The sequence below is a fragment of the Nyctibius grandis genome, chromosome 4 (genome assembly GCF_013368605.1).
Source record: "Nyctibius grandis isolate bNycGra1 chromosome 4, bNycGra1.pri, whole genome shotgun sequence".
NCBI lineage: Eukaryota > Metazoa > Chordata > Aves > Nyctibiiformes > Nyctibiidae > Nyctibius > Nyctibius grandis.
In genome coordinates this window covers 34,891,099-34,910,776 of record NC_090661.1, presented here as the reverse complement: position 1 = coordinate 34,910,776, position 19,678 = coordinate 34,891,099, and the positions used below count along the sequence as shown (strand labels likewise).

The window sequence follows — 19,678 nt, the reverse complement described above, 5'->3', positions numbered from 1 at the left end:
TGCTAAGCCACAATCCAGCTGCCAGGATAATCACTATTGTGAAACAATCCAGGGGTCTGTCTGTCCATCCGTCTGCTCTACCATTTGGTTCTCTGTTAGGCTGGAAAAGACCAAAGGATCCTTCTCTCCAGTATATAGATTATTCTTGTGCTGGTAATGGCCCATAGGATCCTGAGTATCAAATCAGACCAGTGGCAGTTATTCCAGACAATCGCTGGTGCTGAATATATTGGAAGCAATCACTCAGCCATAAAAGCAAGACTTTTCCTCCTGATTATCACCATAAGTCCATATATGTGGAGCACCATTGGGACTGAGAACTCTAATAGCAGTTCTGACTATTGCTTTTTCTATTTTAAGCCATTAACTTTTCCATTATTTGTCTAGTAAACTTGACTTTGATATAATTAAATATTAAAAAAAGTTCAGTGCATTTGAATCTCCTGTGCTCTTTATATGTGATTTTTCTCAGAGGACAGTTTGAGTATATGAAAATAATGGTTTCATACACTGTAAATTTAGATTTATATAGAAACTGAGACATTCTCCACAACACCAGAGGGTAGAATGGAACGTATGAGATGACTAAAACACCCGACCAGCCTGCTGATTTACTATTTTCATAAAATTCCTCGTGCTATCTGACTACCTGTATCTGAGAGCCAGACTCTGCAGAGCCTCCAAAAGCCCTCTGAACACAGCATGCTATATATCTTCCTTGAAGTCACAGAGGAATTTGATAGCCCTCTATCCACAGAACCACCTCTTTGCAGATTTTTTGTTCTCCAAGTTATGTACTGAAAAAAAAGTCTCTTCATCTACAGACTTTCCCCTTCATCCTGTGTTATAACCAACCAATCATAACAGAGACAAAGGCAGCAGCTATGATATATGCTTATATATGTATTAGAATAGCCAGGTATTTAGGACTTTTTTTCTAAACCTACAGCAATGAAATAACAACACAACACTCATGTGCATTCAAATATTTAACAGAGCTGGTAAAGAAGTTTGCCAGCAAAGGTGCAGTTTTAATTAGATACAAGAATGGGCAATGCAATTTCAGCTACAGATTTACACCATTTCCTAGGGCTGGTCCAGAGAAGATTCTGAAATCCACAGCTGTTGAAACCTTTCAGTTCATGAGAATGCTACCTGCAAGAAACAGGAATGGTGGTAAGGTAATTATTGCTCTGTACTGGGAAGCACAAATGGCTTTGTGCTGACTGAGCAGAGCTTCCAGGAAAAGCAATTCTCTCCTGATAACATGAGCCTTGCTGGGGCCTACCAGACTCCCTTATTCACTTATAAGGAAATTTTCTGCTTCTCTTTTCTCAGTCTCACCACCTGCATACTGCTCAGTTCTTGTCACAAGGGTAACAGACACCCCACTACAGAGGATTGACCTCCACCAGCTGGTATGCCTGGGGGTTAGGGGAACATGAGGGTGTGAAATACAGCAAAGCATCATAAATCTTGCAGTTTGGGAGGCCAAGGGAGTATATCGGCAAAGGCCCTCTGATTTACCTGGACCAGCCACAGCTCTGCAATAGCTGAGTGTGTATGAGAAAAAAAGTGTATGTTTCAAACACACCAGCAAATGAAAAAGATACAGTTCCCACTCTCCAGAATCAGCCAGGGGAAAAAGGTAAAACATTTCTCAGACAGGAGAAAGTACATTTGCCTCTGTCCTCTGGTGATATTGTGGTCTCCTTTTTTTCAAGCCACTTTGGTAAGCTTGATGTCCCCTGTGATCTGCAAAGCTTTCACCAAGTTCAGGGGCTGAATGCGGTGAGTGAAGTCACAGAGCTGCCGTCCATCAAGCAAGACTCGTATTTGCTGGTGTTCACATAAGAGCTCCATCTGCAATGGAAAAGGACAGGAGATGGTGTTAAAGACAAGCAGCAGAGCTGATTTCACCAGCATGGACTTAGAACCCCATGTGATGGGGATAGTGAAGCACAAAGTCTACCGGTTCTTCTGAAATGCCCCTAATAAATAACCTACTCTCTGCTGAGATGATACTGTAAAGCTCCTTATAGTAAGTTCTCTCACTAAGACTAGAAAAAGGAATGGATCTCTCCCATCAGGGCTTGAACTGTTGCTCTCTGTGCCATACTAGACTAGTTAACCTCTCAGTTTCAATAGTTAGATATTTGTGGTCATATACATACACTTCAGCCTTTCTCTCTGCCCTTTTCCCCACCCTAATCATAGTACCCCGAAAATTACCTTAAATGTGTCACCTGCCGTAAATGGGAAGTAGGGAATAGTCTTCTCTTCTCTTCCCCATTTCCCAGCAATTCGTGCATTTCGGGTGATGGATTTGTCACTAAAGTTAACTGTAAATAACAGCCCAACATCTTTGTTTGCATCCACTGGATCACAGAGCAGAGTCACTGAAAAGCTGAAAACACAATTAGATGACTGGGACTTTCAGAAATGTGGAGGGACACGGTGAACACATCAGAAGCCTATAAAGACTAGAGACAGCTATTGATTTCTTATCAGACTGAAACATGGGTCTCCTACAGGGACTGTGCACAGCCTTAAAAGCTGCGGAAAAGGATGAGAACAGGCTGGTCTTTGTTTCTCCTCTGGTTACCGGTAGGGTGCTACTGACTTCTGATGTTGCTTTACCTCTCTTGTGACTGGAATCAAACACATTTGTGGGTGAGCCAATTCCAATTTGTATCGTAAAAGACGTTATGGAAAACTCTTCACCAGCATTGATTGCACTGGAGTTGATCACTGTAGATGCAAAAAAGTGTAATGACAGCACAGTTGCTGTCATCCAGACTAAACACAGCAATGAACCTGCACCTCCTGTGCCAAAACCACTGGTTTTCAAATGGCATTGATTCCAGCTCCCAGCAGACAAACGAGATGGGGGTTCAAAATTGCACCTCTTCCTGGAGGAGAAATGCCCCTCATGCGCCCCGTCCGGTTCACCTTAGATAAGGGCAAGGGGTAGAAAATGCTGGCAGGGCTGTCAGAAGGTCTAAACAGTGAATTATTTCTCACCCTTCTAATCTCAATATAAGAGCAGGAAAATTAAATAGAGCTATAAATTATAAATCTATATGACTTTCTTCCTCCTGAAGAGCACAGACCTTCAAGAAAACATTTGAATTTAGAAGACAGGTAGGAGCACCTATTGCGGGGTGAAGCCCCCACCAGCACCTTCACCTACCTCTTGGGGTTGGAGTGTACCACCCCTATGACGGTGAGTTTCATGGCTGGTCTCAGGCCACCTTTAATTTCTCCAACATACTGCTCCACCTGCAGGGAACCGTGAAAATGTGCTGCGGTAGGTCAAGTCGTGAGTAAACCGGCTTTAACAGCTGCTTGGGTCACCTCATATAGCTTGATTTTATTTTTACACGTACAAAGGAATGTAAAAATATTTCTGGCCTAAAATTGTTGTGCTTTTGGTATAAATTCTGTCAGTTCTGGTACCTGAGGCGGGCAAGAGAGCCGCCATTACCGACAGGCTGCTAACCAGGCGTTGGCTGCCTGACAGGAGTGCCGGCTCGGGCGGGCAGTTTCTGACCAGAACTGCTGCCAGGAAGATGGGTGGCAGCTGTGGGTGCTCCACCTGACCGACATGCATGACTGAGGGTCCTGACGGCATGCCTCGGGTGGATCTGGGGACAGCCACCACTGACTGCAGGTGACTGACGCTGGTCCCCAAGACCAGAACAGGTTCTGCAAGCCCCGAGGCTGCGGTGACCCACACAACTCACAAGTGACAGGACCCAGATAGCTGACACATCTGGGACGAGCCTGTGGTGGTTGCTATGGTCTAACGACACAACAAATCTGGTTACAGCGCTCCATGCAGCAGATCAAAAGCTTTGTGGCAGCATGACGCAGAGCACAGACTCTGTGTGAACTTACTCTGCCAGCTCAAATTCATTAACAGATTTCAGTAGGCTAACTTGACACCAGCAGGCTTTGCACTGGGCCAGGTAGCCTCCATCCTCTGCCATAAGAGCACAAAGCCAGCATAGATGCTGCACCACTGCCGCATTTTGACAGAAACGCAACCGTGTCCTCACAGCTGATCCCAGACACAGCTCTCCCCATCACCGTTTCAAAGCCAGAAAATGGCTTCTCGGTGGATCTGCTTTTGCCCCGTTCACAGAGAACTGTAGTTGCAAACTCCACCCAAAGATCAGAGCTACATTTACTTGATCCAAGTAATAGTCTAACAGCTTCAATGGTCAGTGGAGAAACTAATACAGGCGATGGTTGACATTGAAAAATAAAAGCAAGAGCTTGGATACAAGTGATAGGAATGTTTTGAGGCTTCAGTTTCAGAAATGGCTTTAAAATGTAAATGCCAGAGTACTACACTGTAGCATGTAATCACTCCCTACACAGAGTCACTTAGAAAGAAGCTGCTATAAAACACTAAGCGTTATTAGCAATTTGCGTAACACTGATAATGTTCCAAGGCAATGCACAGCAGACCCTATTTTAGATAAAAAGCACTTTATCGTTCCAGTGTTCCAAGTTAAAAATTCAGACATGTTTTGCTAGAAGACCTGCACAATATATGCATAGTTTAGTATTTTGACTATGGGAAGCACTACATCAGCATGGAAACCCACAGACTCTGTTCACAGCAAACGGGCTTCCATTCAAGTGTAAGTTTCTACGGGTATTTCATACATATTTTTAAATTTTGGAAAATATAACTAATGTTAGATTTTTTAATTATTGAATGCCAGCTTCCTTAACAGAAACAAAAATTCAAGATGAAAAACGTTTTGCCTATACTCCATTTCCTAATTTCAATATGCTAGTTATATCTTCTGCTAAGATGACCTTAAACAATTTATTTTCCCACTTTGATATTTACATCCTTTACAGCTTCACAGATATATTAATAAACCTCTAATTCCTAACAAGGCCAATATTGGAAGAGATTAATTAAAAAACACCTTCAATGATCACAGCACTACTGCTGATTGTTAGTAATGTACATTGACCCTTGCAGAAGTGGGCAGGTGACTCCAGCAGGTATGTTCTGAACTTTGTAACAAAAGAAAAGCGTCAACGACCTCAGATGTCTCACGGGAGGGAGCAGGTCCTCAGGTGAGGAGTATGACTGTAAGGAGATAGTTTAAACTGGATAAAGCCATTAGAAAGTGGGTAATAAGCATAAAAGTCCCAAGCTAAATGAACGTCATCCTCATACAGGTCCTGTGTTCCACTAAAGCTCCTTCCTTGCCTACACAAGAGAGAAGATACAAAATAATACCCCAAATTGAAAGTGAATGTTGAGAAATTGCTTGCGCAGAGCTGCACCATAGTAAGCACTGTCGTTAAAGGCACGGGGAATCAGAACTGAATAGATCGAATGACGACCACATGGTTTCAACACTTACAGCTTGTCCAGCATGGCTGAAATGAGTTCAGAGGCATGACTACCCACGCACCATGTCGTTGCCGACGTTGAGCTGACAGTACAGGTGAAAAGCGCTCAGGATGCCGTAGGAGGTAACAGTACAAGCTCCTGCGGCATCTTACATGGTTTATTGGTGGGTCCCAGCACATGCACACAGACATAGCCCCCTTCCCATATTTTCTGTTCAGGAGCCCTGAGGACTCACTCGATCACTTACTTTGGGATGCCTCTCCTCTGTCATCACCGTTCTGCCTCTTACACTTGCCTCCGCCACAGCAGTCGCAGGAGGAGTTTCTGTTTTGTGTGCCAGGACAAAAACAAACAAAAAACCCAGAATAAAGGGAGGATGTTGGGGTTGTGTGTGGGGGGGTGCTTATCTCTGCCAAACACCGGCTGGACACCACCCAGCCGAGCAGCTGAGTCACGGCCCTCTGTGCCTCGTCCCACCGGGAAGGGTCACAAGTAACACAGCCGGTGTGGGTGAGGGGGCAGGGGGACTGCAAGGGTGGGCAGACCCCTGCCGCCCCACACAGGAGTGCCTGGCAAGCCTATGTCTGTAGCTATATCTGTATCCATACCTATATATTTTAATATAAGTATTTAAAATTATGTGTGCTTGTGCACAGCATTTTGTGTTTGTGTATGTAATACATATAAATAACACGTCATTTATTTATTTTGATACCATTTCTGTTCTCTCTCAAAGGGGTATACGTATATAATATATATCCCTATATAGACCTATAGAGAGAGAGGTATACATATAGGGTTATACACATATACAAGGGGTAAGTATAAACACACATACATATATGTACGTATCCCTATATGTATACCTGTCTCTCTATATGTGTGTACACAGGTGTATATAATACAATTATATACAGCCTCCCCGCTGACAGAGGACCCGCAGAGCTTCACGCCACGGGTCACTGCTCCGCCCTACGCCTCCGCACAGGCCCCGCCACTGCCTGGGCGAGCCGCACGCCGCGCAAAGGGGGCGGAGCTTGGACGGAAGCCAATCAGAACCATGAGAGGCCCGAGCACGGGGCGGAGCTGGTGTGTGGTAAGAGGAGGCCGGTGGGCGGGCCGGTGGGCAGAAGTGGGCGTGGTCAGCGTGGGGGGCGAGGCTTGTGCTGCCCGGGTTCCTGAGGCGGTATCAGGCGCCCCAAACAAAAATGGCGGTTTATTTACATTTTGCCCTAGCTCGGCCAATGGGCGGGCGTCTGCCCGCGTGCCCACCCGGCGGAGCGGTCAGCTGAGGCGGTGCCCAAGATGGCGGCGGCGAGGGGTGATGTTGCCGGGGTGGTGCAGTAGAGCCCGGCGCCGCCGAGGTGGCCGCGTCCTGCCCCGCCAGGTAATGCTGGCCGCGCCAGGACGGGCCCCGGGGGCCGCCGAGCCGAGCCGAGCCGAGCCGGGCCGGACCTTGCGGAGGAGGGCGAGGCCGCGGGCGGCGGCGCGGCAAAGCGCGCCACCCGGGGCGGGCGGCCGCCGCCGCCCCCGCCAAAGAGAGACCCCTCCCGCCGGGACGGGCGGCCCGGGGGCGATGGGGAGCGGTGGGAGCAACCCGCGGGCCGCTGGGCTGGGCTGGGCTCCTCTGGGCGGCGCACCCGCGGCGGGGCGGTCGTGGCCGAGCGGCAGCCGCGTTGTCAGCCCGCGGTGCTTGTCGGCGGCTTATGCCCCTGCCCCTGTGGGAAGAAGCCCCCTGAAGCCTGGCCTTGGCGCTCCGCCTGACCCTGCCCAGGGCGCGCTGTCAGTGCGAAGGGTGGGGTGGTGCCCCATCGCGCCCTTACGGCATCTGCTTCGCGTGTGTCACCCAGCCCCAGGTCACCTGCTCGTTCTGGGAAGATGCATTCTTTTGGAAATGAAGAAGCGGTTTCTCTGGAGCGGCTCTTTGGGTTTTTCTGTGAGTGCGTACGGCATGGAGACTGGGAGCTTGCGCAGGCCTGTGTGCCCCAGCTGAGCCAGTGGCACGGGGATGGCCCGGTGGAAGAAATTCTTCAGGCTCTGGTAGCTTGTCCCATAGGGGTAAGGTAAGTAAGGTACTGTTTTGGTTCAGTAGGCTTGAGTGTGAAATGAGGAGGGGCAATTAGTTTAGTGGTGACTGTGGGAGAATGGTAGAGTCTGGGAAATAGCACTTCTTTCAGTGCTAAAGTGTCTTGGATGTTTTTAGATGTGCTGTTAGCTGAACGTTGATATCTTACCACTGCCCAAGCACTTAGCAGGCTGCTCAGCCCACTGGGCTAACAAGCTATGTTCATTTATGGAGTTGGCATGGTGATTGATACAAGCTTAAAACTATTTGGAAGCATTTCAGAACTGATTTTGTTAGATTTGACTGAAGCTAAGAAGACGGAACATCTCCTGAAATTACATTCCTTTGACACTGAGCTTGGGTTAATTTAGAAATGGAACCACCAAGGTCATCACTGTAGTTATTTAAAATGTTCCCTTGTTTCCAGCTCTTGAAAGACCTTTGAATTTCTAAAAATTTAAACTCTAAAAAATTCAGATTATGCTATTGATTTCTTATTTCTCTTGCACTGGATTTTGAAATAGAGTTGGTTTTACTCAATCCTGGTTAGTTTTGATCTCTGCTTTTCAGGTAGGTGCATATGAGGGTGACTTTCTACCACTTCAGGGAACATTGGTGTTCCCCCTCTCCAAGCAGATTATCATACTTCTTCACATTAAAATCTGTGCAACAGTCTGGTAAAGATTCTAAGAACCAGTTTACACTGACAGCAATTAAAGGAGTCTGGAGGAAGGTGTGCACATGGTTAGATGAATTTCGCTCATGACTACGTGAGGCATAAGCATTTTTGATCTTTTTGTCTTTGATCGTTGGACTCTCACATCTAAAGGCTTTAGTTAGCAGTGCTAAGATTTTTAAAGGCCAATAAACTGTCTTGTGCTTTTTCCTTTTCCTAGTCCCTTTGACAGTACTGAATATGTTCCCTGACTCTGTAGGTTTTGGAATGTGTGTATAAGTATTGGAGCACATGAAAAGCCGATGGAAATTAGAAGTGTTCCTAGTACAATGGTTCATTTTTAGTTTGGACATAGAGCTGCACTTGTGCTGCTGTGACCTAAAGCTTAGTTTCGTTTTTTGGGGTAGAACTAGACAGAACAGGAAGTAGCAGTGTTTGGCAAGTGGTCAGATTTCAAAGAAATCTGCTGAAGTGCTCAAAGAGGGTTATGCAGACTGAACTTCAGACCAGAAATAAATTTCATTGTTTTGAAGCAAGGAACTGGGGCAGTAGTGTTGGTATTTGGCAGATCTAAAAGCAATTATTTGCACAGCAGAAATCACCGAGTTAATGTGTAAGTAGTACCAATATTCTGGTTTCTGTGCATTCTATTCCTCTCTGACTCATCTTCAGCTATTTAGTCATCTTTATTTTTTGTCTTGCACAAAGAAATAAAAAAATCAAAATGACCTCTGACAGTGTTTTCCAGGATCTTAGAGATGGGAACGACCTTGTATAATCCAGTGCATGTGCTTATTGCTTTTGTAGATGTGGAGAGAATTCTAGCCCATGGAGAACTGCATGGATTTGGCTTCTTGTGCTGGAAAAATGGCTTGCCAGGAATCAGGTACAGAAACATCTAGCTGACTTCCAAGTGCCCAAGTGCGACTTACAGCTCTGACTTATAGCTGACTTCCAAGTGCAAAATGTCTGCCTAGTTGCTTATTTAAACTATAGGCTGTCCCATGTTTCATGGAATTAAGTTCTCAAGGTAGCTGGAGAGATACATTGCTTTTGCTTTTAACAAACTTATCAAGAAACAACTGTTCATCTTCCCCACACTGGAGAGAAAAATTGGGATTATTTTTTTGTTTAGGTAATAGAAATTGGCTTTTTAGCATTGAGCATTTCTGTAAATGGAAAGCATGAGTGTATTGACTTCTGCACTTGCGTAGCACCTTTCTTACCTTAAAGATGAAATAGCTCAGGCATCAGACAATTCTTTATAAGCTTTAGGTGGTGAGGGATGTGCTTGCTGTATTGCTGTTTTCAGACAGACGGGTGCAGTATGTTTCATGAGTAAACGAGAAACTAGTATTTTTTCCTCTTAATTTGTACACTCGGGTGTGTGTTTTTTTTTTTTTTAAATTCATTTGTCCTTGTCACAACTTAGACTTACATTTTTTCTTCACCCTCTGAGGAAAGATGTCTCTACTTGACGGAATTGTAATTCCTGACAAAGTGACACTTGTCTCTGTTTCCAAATATATAGATAAATGGAAGCCACTGGTGCAGGAGCAGAACCTAATTGTGGAATAGCCCTTAACTGGGAATTAGGTATCTTTGGAGAGATATTTCAATCTGCCTCAAAACGTTAATGAAATAGCTAAGATCAGGTTTACATGACAATGTACATAAATAAAAGTTTTATTTGCTAACGTCTTTCCCATTCTTTTATATTGTTTCAGAAAACTGTTCCAGTTGTTCTTCAGAGAGAAACTGAATTTTTATTGTTCTTGGAAGAACTACAGAAAGATATCTCTGAGGAAGTTCTAAAGGTGAGGTACTTAGTATCCACTACTTCTTCTTGTGAGTTATGCAGAATGTCCAGCTTTGTCAGGTTTGGGGATCAAAGTTAATGCTTCCTGCAAACTTGACTGCCTGAGATACTAATGTGTTTATTAACCTTCTAGGCAACTGAAAGAGACTGTAATTCAGATCCCTTTCTGAAGTTAATCCAATGTGTCTGCAGGTGATTTCTCTGGCTAGAGAGGAGGCTGTAGGCAGGCGAGGAACAAGCTTTTCTACGTCACTTTTCTAACACACTTCAGTCCTGACTGCAGCTACTTGCAACAGTCTTACATCTATAGACGTCTTTAGTAATCATAAAGCTAAAACCCACTGTGAGCCAAAATAAACCATAGTCAGCAAACGCATTTAAAAGTACGTCTGTTTTCTTTTTCTTGCTCCTAAGATTTTGATTTTCATCTCCTCTGCCACCCTTTACCCCCTTCCAGGAAGGTTATGGGTGCTGTGCTGTTATTAGTGACGTTATTTGATAATGGTATGAGGTGTGCCCGGAGGTCCAGGACACATTTTTCCATTATTAATTAATACATGCAGACTGATTTATTTGAGAAATGCATGGAAATATGCACAGATGGATTAGTAGCAAAAGCAAGTATAGGGCAGAAATTCAGGAGAGTTACTAACTGTAGAAATGTCCTAATTTGGTGTTGATTACCACAGAATTAGATCTGACGTGGTGTGTGGAATGTCCTCAGATGTTGCTTCTAGTCTTATAGGTTCTAATTCTTAAGAGAATTTTTTTTGTTTGCCTTTTTGAGAGGAAAATTAAAAATTATTCAGAGGCTGTTTGCAGCTTTTATGTATGAATAAGGAAAAGGTGTTCAAAATTTCTATGAGGATACAGAATTAGCAATTACAGAATGAAAGCAAGCAGGATAAACTTGGCTGTTGATTAAAATAAATCTGCTTGAAGTCTGTTAATGACTAATGAAGGCTGTGTACATTGCCATCCAGCCTCCAAGGTCATGAAAGATTCCACCATTATCTGCAGTGTTGCACAGAGATAGGAGATTCAGCAACCTCATATCTTTGTCACAATTACTGTCAAAGGCATGTTAGTAGGTAGAGTTATGTTCTGATCCAGCAAATAAATAAAAGGATGCTGTGGACTTGTCTTCTACTGCTAATATTCTCATTTTTTGTGAACACCAACCACCTCTCCCCTCCATATTCCCTGAGTTGTCTCTTCTAGCCAAGGACAGCACACACGTAGTTCCAGAAGTGCCACAAGTGCTGCTTAGTTGCTATTCAACTGGGTTGTCCCTCACCTTCCCACCCCTATTGGGAGAGCTAATTGGGGTTATTTTTGCTTGTTTGTTTTTCCCTTCCTAGTTCTGGAATTGTAGGTTTGCTTCTGTTAGCAAGAAAAGTTATTGTTGCTTAAGACAGACGTCTGTGAGATGGCTTCTGAATCTGTTGGGCAGTTTTAACCAAGTTTGAAAAATTAGTGTTGATGAGGATGATGCAGTTGGTAGATAGATGATATGAATCTGGAAAAGGAGGATTTAAAAAAAAAAAAGGCTGGACCCTAATCATCATGCTTTTACTGACTTATGAAGATATAGACACATTGATATATTGCTAAGAGGTAGAATACAGTAGTGCTTCAGCCATCCCATAGGAGCTGCCTGTGAACTAAGATACCTTGTTTATGAGCACATGGCCCCTGTAGTGTAATTGTGTGTTATAGGATTCTTTAGATTTTGTTACTTATTCAGGCATATCCACTCTTCTAGGAAGGATATTGGACAAGGTGGACCATTATTAATGTGTTTCCCAGGTAATATGTTTCCAAATTGATTTATCTTCTTGCTTTCAAGTTTCTCCTATTTTTTAAATAATTTATTTCATATTTTTAATGGAGTCTGAAAGGCTTTCTCTTTTATTATTTCCCTACCAGGAGCTATTTGAAGCATTTGAGTGCACCCAGAACAAGCACATCACTGACAGGAAAAGAAGAGATGGCTGTTCTCACAGATTCAGTTTGGATGTTGTTTCAGCTCTCCGGAAGCTTTTGCTATGGGCTCCCCAGAGGGCGAAAGCCCTGCTGGAGTTCTTCCAGGAGGAACAAGGCGCACACAGCTCCTCGCTCCAGCAATATTTCTCGCTACAAAACATCTTTGTTGAATTTCTTCATGACTCCTTGAAATCTCTGCAGAGGCTTCAGTGCAGTTCTGAGATTTCAGCAGAACTAGATCAAAGAGAACTAGTAGATACAATTTATGCCGCTCTTAGTATCGTGACTTTTGAGGTGGAGCATCAGGCAGATGAAGTACGGCACCTGTTCAGGGAGCTCTTGGATGTATGCTGGGCTGAGGGAAGCCCACTCAAGGAGGAGAAGCTGCTAAGCTGTATGCTGAGGAAACAGAGCCATGGCCTGTTAAACTTGTATAGCAGTGTTCTCGTAGAAAGAACAAGAGAAAAATTTCTGGTGTCAAAATCAATACAAAAAGGTTTGTTTCACTTTTTGCTTTGTTTTAATTTCTTGTTTATCAAAGCCATTGAGTCATTAAACAGGCAAGTTGTCAAGAAGTCAGGCAGTGTTGTTGCTAAGGTGCCTTAACAAGCCATGGAGTGTTGTAAATGATGCTAAAATGACTTGAAGCAATGAATTGGCATAGGAACTCCAGGGCTGTCCCTACATTTCTGCAGTCTATGCTGCCTTCTTTTGTGAGCACTTCCTTTACCACCCCTTGTTGTGCTCCATTTTAGTCTGGTCAGCATTTCTACTTCTGAAGATCTTACTTGTAAATAGAAAATTGACTCTCCATATGTATATAAAGTTTTTACTGGTTCAGCTCCAGCTTGGTATCACCTGTGTTGGAGGATGTTCGATTTCAGGCCAATAACATTTAAACTGCCTCAGTAATCCCAAAATGTTCAAACCCGTTAATATTGGAAGAGAAAACTTCTAGAAGTGGAAGGAGATGTGGAGTGGGCCAGGTACCCTAGCTGGAAAAAAGATGCAGTTTGATTACCTGCTCGCTTGCCAGAGCCCAGCTGTTGTTTTTGTACTGGCTATAACTTCACAGCTTCTGCCTAGCTCCCTATGACTGATACATTTAGATGAGGATCTCAGTTGAAGCTAAATGGCAACTGGTGCCTGTGCTCTTGTCAGGGAAGCGTCAGGTGAGCGTTCAAGGAGGGAAAAGCTAGAATTCCTACCCTCTTTTGCTCCCCTCTCTACAGAGGTGCAAGTCAGTGGGGTTTGTATCCTCTATCCTCACTTCACTCGTAGGGATTGCTGAAGGGAAGTTCAGGCTGATGTGGTGTGGCAGACTCTGGCATTTCTGATAATAACTACAGTTAGTGCAGTACAGTTAGTTCCCTCATGAGGGAAGAGAAAAGGACCTATGGATACCTTCACTCTCACTGGGAGTAGTTAATTTCTCACTTCGCGCAGATCTGAGATGTTCCTGTGCTGGAAAAGTCTTTGCTAAGGCGCTGCGAAGCAGCATAGCGTCTTAGAGCACAAGTGAGAATTCATGCAACATATATATAAGATGTATATGACTAGAGAAAGAAAGGCAGTGTGACCTGAGCAAACAACCTGTGTGCTGAACAGTTTCTTGCTATGTTAACTATGTTAACAACTGTCCAGACAGTTTCCTGGTTTCCTATCTGACCTGTTTATTTTCTGTCAGATTTCTCTGCTTGGTTTTCTTGTTACCCAGTAACACTGAGAGTCTTAACATGTAACAGATGGTTAGTATTTGAGGAAATGTTGAGTGTTTCTCAGTTAAAATTAACACCAATTATGCTTCTTTCAAAGGTACCCCTCTGTACTGGGAGGTGATCTTGTTGTGATATTTTTTAGGTTCATCTGACCAGCTGGATACAGAGCGAACTGTGATGAGTTTGTTCTCAGATCCCAAAGAGTCTGCTTCTTGGAAGACAGCCTATTTCTACTGCTTGAGCAGCAGCAAGCACTTTCTGGAACAGATTCTGGTACGGCCATAAAATCATTAAGAGGGAAACCCAGTGGTGGCTAAAGTCGGTCCCTGTATTGAACGTGTCTCGGTGGCGCACAGAAGCATTTTCTATTCAAATAGTGCTTACTAGGGGTCATGACTTAAAGGAGCAAGGAGGTAACTGGTAATAACTGCCCTACTTTCAGCTGTATGATGAACTCAAAGCATTCAGTGACATTTTTGGAAAAGCTCATCTGCATGTAGACTGAAGATTAGATCTTCCAGATTTAAGAAGTCCTGTGTTCTGCTTGTAATTTTGTTGGCTATGCCACTTGATTTACCCCATGACCTTGAACTCGTTGCTTTGCTTTTCTGATGCTGGTAGACTTGGGGCAGTGAGACTTTTCAAAGAGTTTGCATGGTAAAATTTGTATTTTGCAGAGCATGAAGACCTGATGAAAAATACTCTGTTACGAATTAAATTATTTGAATGTATTTATATAGATAGAAGAAACAGAATACAGGCAGATGGTCACTGTTAAAGTGTGAGTTCTTAAGGTTGAACATATTTCCACTTCTAGATAACATGCTGATTCAAATTTCTTACATAGAGCCCTTGACAGAGACATAACCAATAGAAAGAACATAAAGATAATGTAGTGAGAGAGTGTGAGTTGGCTCTGTAGTAAACTTTTGAAATGATGGATTTTTCCTTATAAGAGTGTTACTGAAGAGTAACCTGATGGCTTGGAAAATACAAGTTTAGGGAAGTTCCAGATGCAGAACTTCGCTATTTTAGCGAAGCTAAAATTGACATGGCTACTTGCTTACATAACCTGCTAGGCATTATGGTTCTCTGCATTTTGGAAAGATAAATACTTCTTCCTTTTGTTTTCTAGGTGACTGCATTAACTTTACTGAAAAGAGAAGACTACTCAGGCCTGAACAGCTTATTGAGGAGAGAATTCAACCCCCTTAGCCGCCTCTTGGTTTTGCTAGGATGGACTCATTGCCAAAGCTTGGAATCAGCAAAAGCATTGCTATGGACTCTTCACAAAACTCAGGTATCATCAGAAAGCAAGTGACAGTATCCCAGTCTGAGTCCAGATAATGTAATTTGTTTGCTTAAGTTGTTGGTTGGGTTTCTGATTGGATTTTTTTCCTGGCTTGCAAAAAAAGATTTAAAAAAACCTCAAATTGTGATAATCTGAACTGTGAATTTTCTTTCAATAAAGAAATAAAACAGGGAGTTTCCAGTGAGAATGTTTATCTTTCTCAAAATGAAATTTAAAAAGCTAGAATGTTACAGTTGTGTGTAGGTAACATTATTGGACACTTGCCTTTCTTGCTTCTTAGCTGTGAAGGGAGTATGATTGCCCAGGAGATTCTGAAAGTTCCTTTTGCATGAGCATTTCAGCCTTTGCTGTTAACATAAGAGAGAGGAAGACAACAACGGTGGTTGACTGGTTTTGAGAAGAGCTGGGGGATGTTTGATAGGTGTCATTTCGTCCAGTGAGTCATCCCTGGATAGTGACTAATTCTGGTCACAACTAACCTGACTTCAGCAACAGGGTAGCTTGGAAATTTCCCTTATCCCTTCTCAAAATGAAATGATAAATGACAAAAGCTGTGACTGAAAGATCCACTTGTTGGGGGCAAGTCTTCACCTTTGAAGAAGAGAGAGGGTTCTAACTCTGGGGATGTAGTTGCAGTTCAGATGATATCTGCCTGTAGGCAAGTGGCTTGGATGACCGAGGTGGGGAGACAGGGAGCCTTGCACTGCTGGATCATTGGGCAGATCTAGGCTGGTATTGCCTGAAGGGAGTTACCAGCTATTGGTAATAAACTGAAGGTCTATTCAGTAGCCTCTGCAAAGTGAAAGTCTTGGATCTGATTTTAACAGGCAAGCATCTGTAGTAGAAAAGCACGTGGAAAAGGAGAATAACTGTCTGCTACCCAGTGTATCATCTGTTCTGGTACCTGATTAGCTCTAGCGGTTAGTGTCTTGGACTGTTATTGAGAAGCACTAATTTGCATTTTGAAAGCTAACCTTGAAAAGGGATGTAGTCACCTTTCCATGGACTGTAGGTGTGTTGAGTGGAGGCTGACCGATTTTGATGCTCCTTCAGAATAGCCCACCCTTGCTGTCTTTGATAAAATTGGCAATTTTCTGTACTTGAAAGTTACTATCTCAATAAAGAAGTCTTATGAACATCCTGTATGTTACACAGGCTTGGTTCTGCTGTATGACTGGAGGATTTGTTGTAAAAAGATTCTTGTATTTGTCTTTCCATTTAGGATCTGTGCAATGATTCAGTACTGAAAGATTTCTGTGATGGGCTGTGGGCTCAGGTGGAAGTTCTTGAATGGTGCATACAGCAAAACAGGTAAAATGATCAGAAGGGCTTTTGCCAAATCTGCCTATTAGTCAACTTATGTATTCAAACAGAAATTGTGTTCTTTACTGTGAATCTTGGCTAATCATCTCCTAGTGACTGTATATCACAAGCTCTCAAAATTGCTTCATGGGCATTAGTTATGCTATTTGTTTTTCTTTTTAACTGCAGTAGTTTGGTTGAACCAGGATTAGAGTGGGAGATACATCTTTAAACATGGCTGAGACACCTAAATCTGTTTGTGATACCTCTTTGTTTGTTCTCTCTTGCAGTGTTACTATCCCAAGGAAGGTTCTTTTGCAACACTTGCACAGTCTAGATTGCCACACTGCAGTGTACTCTCTTCATCATCTCACTAATCTTCTGGCACTGAATGAAGACGATGTTATTGAGCTTCTTCAAAAAGTTCCTGCTAGAGACCAACAAATGCAGGGTAAATGTGTAGGGTTGTGAGATCACAGAAAAAATCCCGATTAGTTGAGTATGTGCTGCTCTGAGTACGTGCTGCTCAATGTTTCTGCCAGGAAGAATCTGTTCTTTTGACCTACTTCTGTAAATAAGTTACCAGCTGTTTTGCGCAAGAAAACTAGAGAGCATGTGGAAATTATTTTAGAATCCTTTTGAGGAGCAAATTATCTCCCAAGAAGGAGTTGTGAGAAACTTTTGATCTCACAAGGACAGATCTCTGAAAGAGCTTTTTCAAAATGATAACAAGACTTTGCACATGCTAGTGATATGTGCTACTCATTGTAACTTATGCAGTGTATAATAACCTTAGCTTGAAAAGTAAGCTTGTGTTTTGGATTTCAGCCATCTGTGCACTTAAATTTAAAACCAAAGGGCAAAGCCAGATGAAATTGACATTATCTCATACTATAACATCTTAATTTTTGAAAGATACAAAATGTTTGTGTTTTTTTTTTTTTCTTCTAATATTAAGTCTTACCAAGTCTACTTCAATATTAAAATCACACAGGCTGTGTTTACATCCCTCTTGCCTCACTTCTCTCATCTTCCCATGTTCCAATTCAGTGCCTAAAATACCACATTAGTTCACTTAGAAGTGACTCTCCTTGTATATTGTTTTGATTGTGGCCTATGTCCAGATTCAGCTGCTGCTATTTTAGTGATGTTTTCTGGTAGGACCTCTTAATAACGATACAGAAGCTTAGTCTTCCTGTCTGTACTAGAACCTAAGAAGCTGCAATTTTTTGTGCATTATTCCCTCTATGGGTGGGAATTTGTACATGTGTAATTTCAGCCTGAATTGCACGGAGAGCTCTCAGTGATGGGTCTTGCACAGATTTTCCAGGTTGCCTAGTGGGAAGCAGTTTTATCTCCTTACAGTATCATATTGTTAAGATGTTGGTTTCCAGTCCTATTTTTACCGGTTTTGTTGTTAAAATTGTGAGAGTTGTCTCGAATAGTCTTAAAAAGACGTAATGATTGAGACTCCATGTATATCTCTGGTTTCAGTGTCCTACTTTCTGAAATGAATTGTTTTGTTGTTGCTGATGTTGGGTTTTTTTAATCAGTTCTTATGTTTTAATTATTTTCTGCTTAAATTCTGTCAAAACCTTTCAAAAACAGGAAGAGTTAGTCCCATCATATCTTCTGGGAGCTGCGTGACTGTAGCAAAAGAACTCTAGCTGTAGTTTCTCTTCTTTTTTCAGATCACCTTAATTTACGGAACTAGTTAATAGAAGACAAGTCCTCCCTCTTTTTCAGCCCAGTGATTATTGTAAAATTCAGATAATTCTGAAAACACTGTTTAATAGAATCTGCTTTAAAATAATCTATTTTGAAACTTAAAGGGAGGAGAGGAGTCATGAAGTTTTGATTTGTCTGACTTGGTCATATTAAGAGCCCTTCTTCTCCCCTCAGCGCACGTACTTCCCCTTCTTCCCCTTCTTTCTGACACACAGCTGTCAGCTGTAGTAGTGAAACTGAAGTGGTGGTACTGGTTGACGGTTGTGTTCAGACACCCTTCAGATCAGTGCGTAACACTAGCTTTGATCAGCCACACTAACAAAAGAAATGATGGGCAGAAATTTGCTCATGAGTTACAGAATTCAAGAACAAGGTGTTCATATTTCTGGCATAGGAAAAACAAGTGCTTATAGTTAAAGGATAGTTCTTCAGTATTGATACAAGGGAAAGGGTTGGTTTAGATGTGGATACTGACACAGACTCACTGCATCTGAGTCTTTCCACATGGGAGGCAAAAGTGTATTAAACCTGCATTTGATTACCAGTGTATATCTTGTAGTATCTCCAGCTAAGCTGTTTCTCTTTTTCAGGCAACTGTGTTTATTGGATCTCTGGCTTAACCTGCCTGAAATCCTCAGTTTCCTCAGTTCTGTCTGCTGTCTACATTATAGTTTCCACCATTGACTGTCTAGAATTGCAGTGATAGGGAGCAATTGGTCTCAAACTGTTAGTGCTCTTAGGGGTTTTGTCTTGGCTTCTCTGTAGTTTTCAGAAGAGTTCAGGCTGGTGCTTTTCTTTGAAATCATGCTCAAGCCTTGGAGGATGGAGGACAGTACTGAAACACTTTCTAGGTAATGCTATTCAGTGCCAGGGTTTGGATGGGGACATTATCAGTACATCAAACCAGTATTTTGTTTTAAAAAAAAAAAAACCTTTGCTAATGCTTCTCCTCCGTGACAATAGGCAGAGGGACAACCTACCCCTTGTATAAGAATGTAGGATAATGGATTCAAGCACTAATTTAACACTGTCTGGGATTTTTTGTTTGTTTCTTTTTAACCTTTGTACAGTAGTTGGATAATTCATCTAAACCCAGTGTAACAGAATATATGACTCTATATTGTGTTCCTGGGTGAAGGGGGATAATGATGGGACTTATACAATGTGCCGCGCTGATGTTCTGTTGTAGTAAGAAGGGACCATGTCTCTGGCATGTGACACCTTCTTCCCTCAAAAAAAGCAAAAGGGGGAAGGAGTGGGTGTAGTACTTCTCTTAAGTTGCCTTTATCATAAATGTGTAGAGGAAACTGTGTGACTATACTTTTTCTTTAATCAATTGCAGATTGTATATGATCTATATGGCCAGCCATTGTGGATAGAATCAAACCATGATATCTATTTATTAGTACAAATCTGTAGAGGTGGTACTCTATTCTCACTGTGGTCATAGCCAGTCTACATTGTCTCCTTACTTATCTGCTGTGTGATAGAACACAAAATTCGAAGATGCTGGAATGAGACAGGGTCTGTCCTTGTGTTGTAAATGTAGCAGTGTAGCTTAACGCATACTTTTAATGAGACTAATCATGAGCAGATTCTGTTCATGCAGTGCTGTAACCAGGTCCTGCAACACAAATTGACAGAAAATAACCCTTTCAGAAGGGGATCCAGACCTGACTTTTCTGT

The 19,678-nt window shown here is 42.6% G+C and overlaps 2 protein-coding genes across 3 annotated transcripts in view; one reads left to right on the top strand and one right to left on the bottom strand.

Moving 5' to 3' along the window:
* Window positions 1-980: 980 nt before the first annotated feature.
* Window positions 981-5,757, bottom strand: LOC137662778 (galectin-related protein A-like). 2 transcript variants are annotated; one of them, XM_068399468.1, is made up of 5 exons: window positions 5,634-5,757; window positions 3,194-3,282; window positions 2,233-2,407; window positions 1,679-1,863; window positions 981-1,155 (listed from the first exon to the last, which is right to left on the bottom strand). In XM_068399468.1, exons 1-4 carry the CDS (start codon window positions 5,655-5,657, stop codon window positions 1,720-1,722), a joined length of 432 nt encoding a protein of 143 aa, XP_068255569.1. In that variant the 5' UTR covers window positions 5,658-5,757; the 3' UTR covers window positions 981-1,155; window positions 1,679-1,719. The 2 variants fall into 2 exon arrangements, with proteins under 2 accessions (XP_068255569.1, XP_068255568.1); XM_068399467.1 differs by having other exon boundaries at window positions 981-1,863.
* Window positions 5,758-6,686: 929 nt separating this feature from the next.
* Window positions 6,687-19,678, top strand: part of ZFYVE26 (zinc finger FYVE-type containing 26) — a 55,750-nt gene continuing 42,758 nt past the window's right edge. The window contains exons 1-9 of the mRNA XM_068400164.1: window positions 6,687-6,773; window positions 7,237-7,449; window positions 8,935-9,013; window positions 9,855-9,944; window positions 11,876-12,428; window positions 13,793-13,923; window positions 14,786-14,950; window positions 16,185-16,273; window positions 16,555-16,715. Coding sequence (XP_068256265.1) covers window positions 7,265-7,449; window positions 8,935-9,013; window positions 9,855-9,944; window positions 11,876-12,428; window positions 13,793-13,923; window positions 14,786-14,950; window positions 16,185-16,273; window positions 16,555-16,715 — 1,453 coding nt within the window. The 5' untranslated portion in view covers window positions 6,687-6,773; window positions 7,237-7,264. The remainder of the gene's footprint in view (window positions 6,774-7,236; window positions 7,450-8,934; window positions 9,014-9,854; window positions 9,945-11,875; window positions 12,429-13,792; window positions 13,924-14,785; window positions 14,951-16,184; window positions 16,274-16,554; window positions 16,716-19,678) is intronic.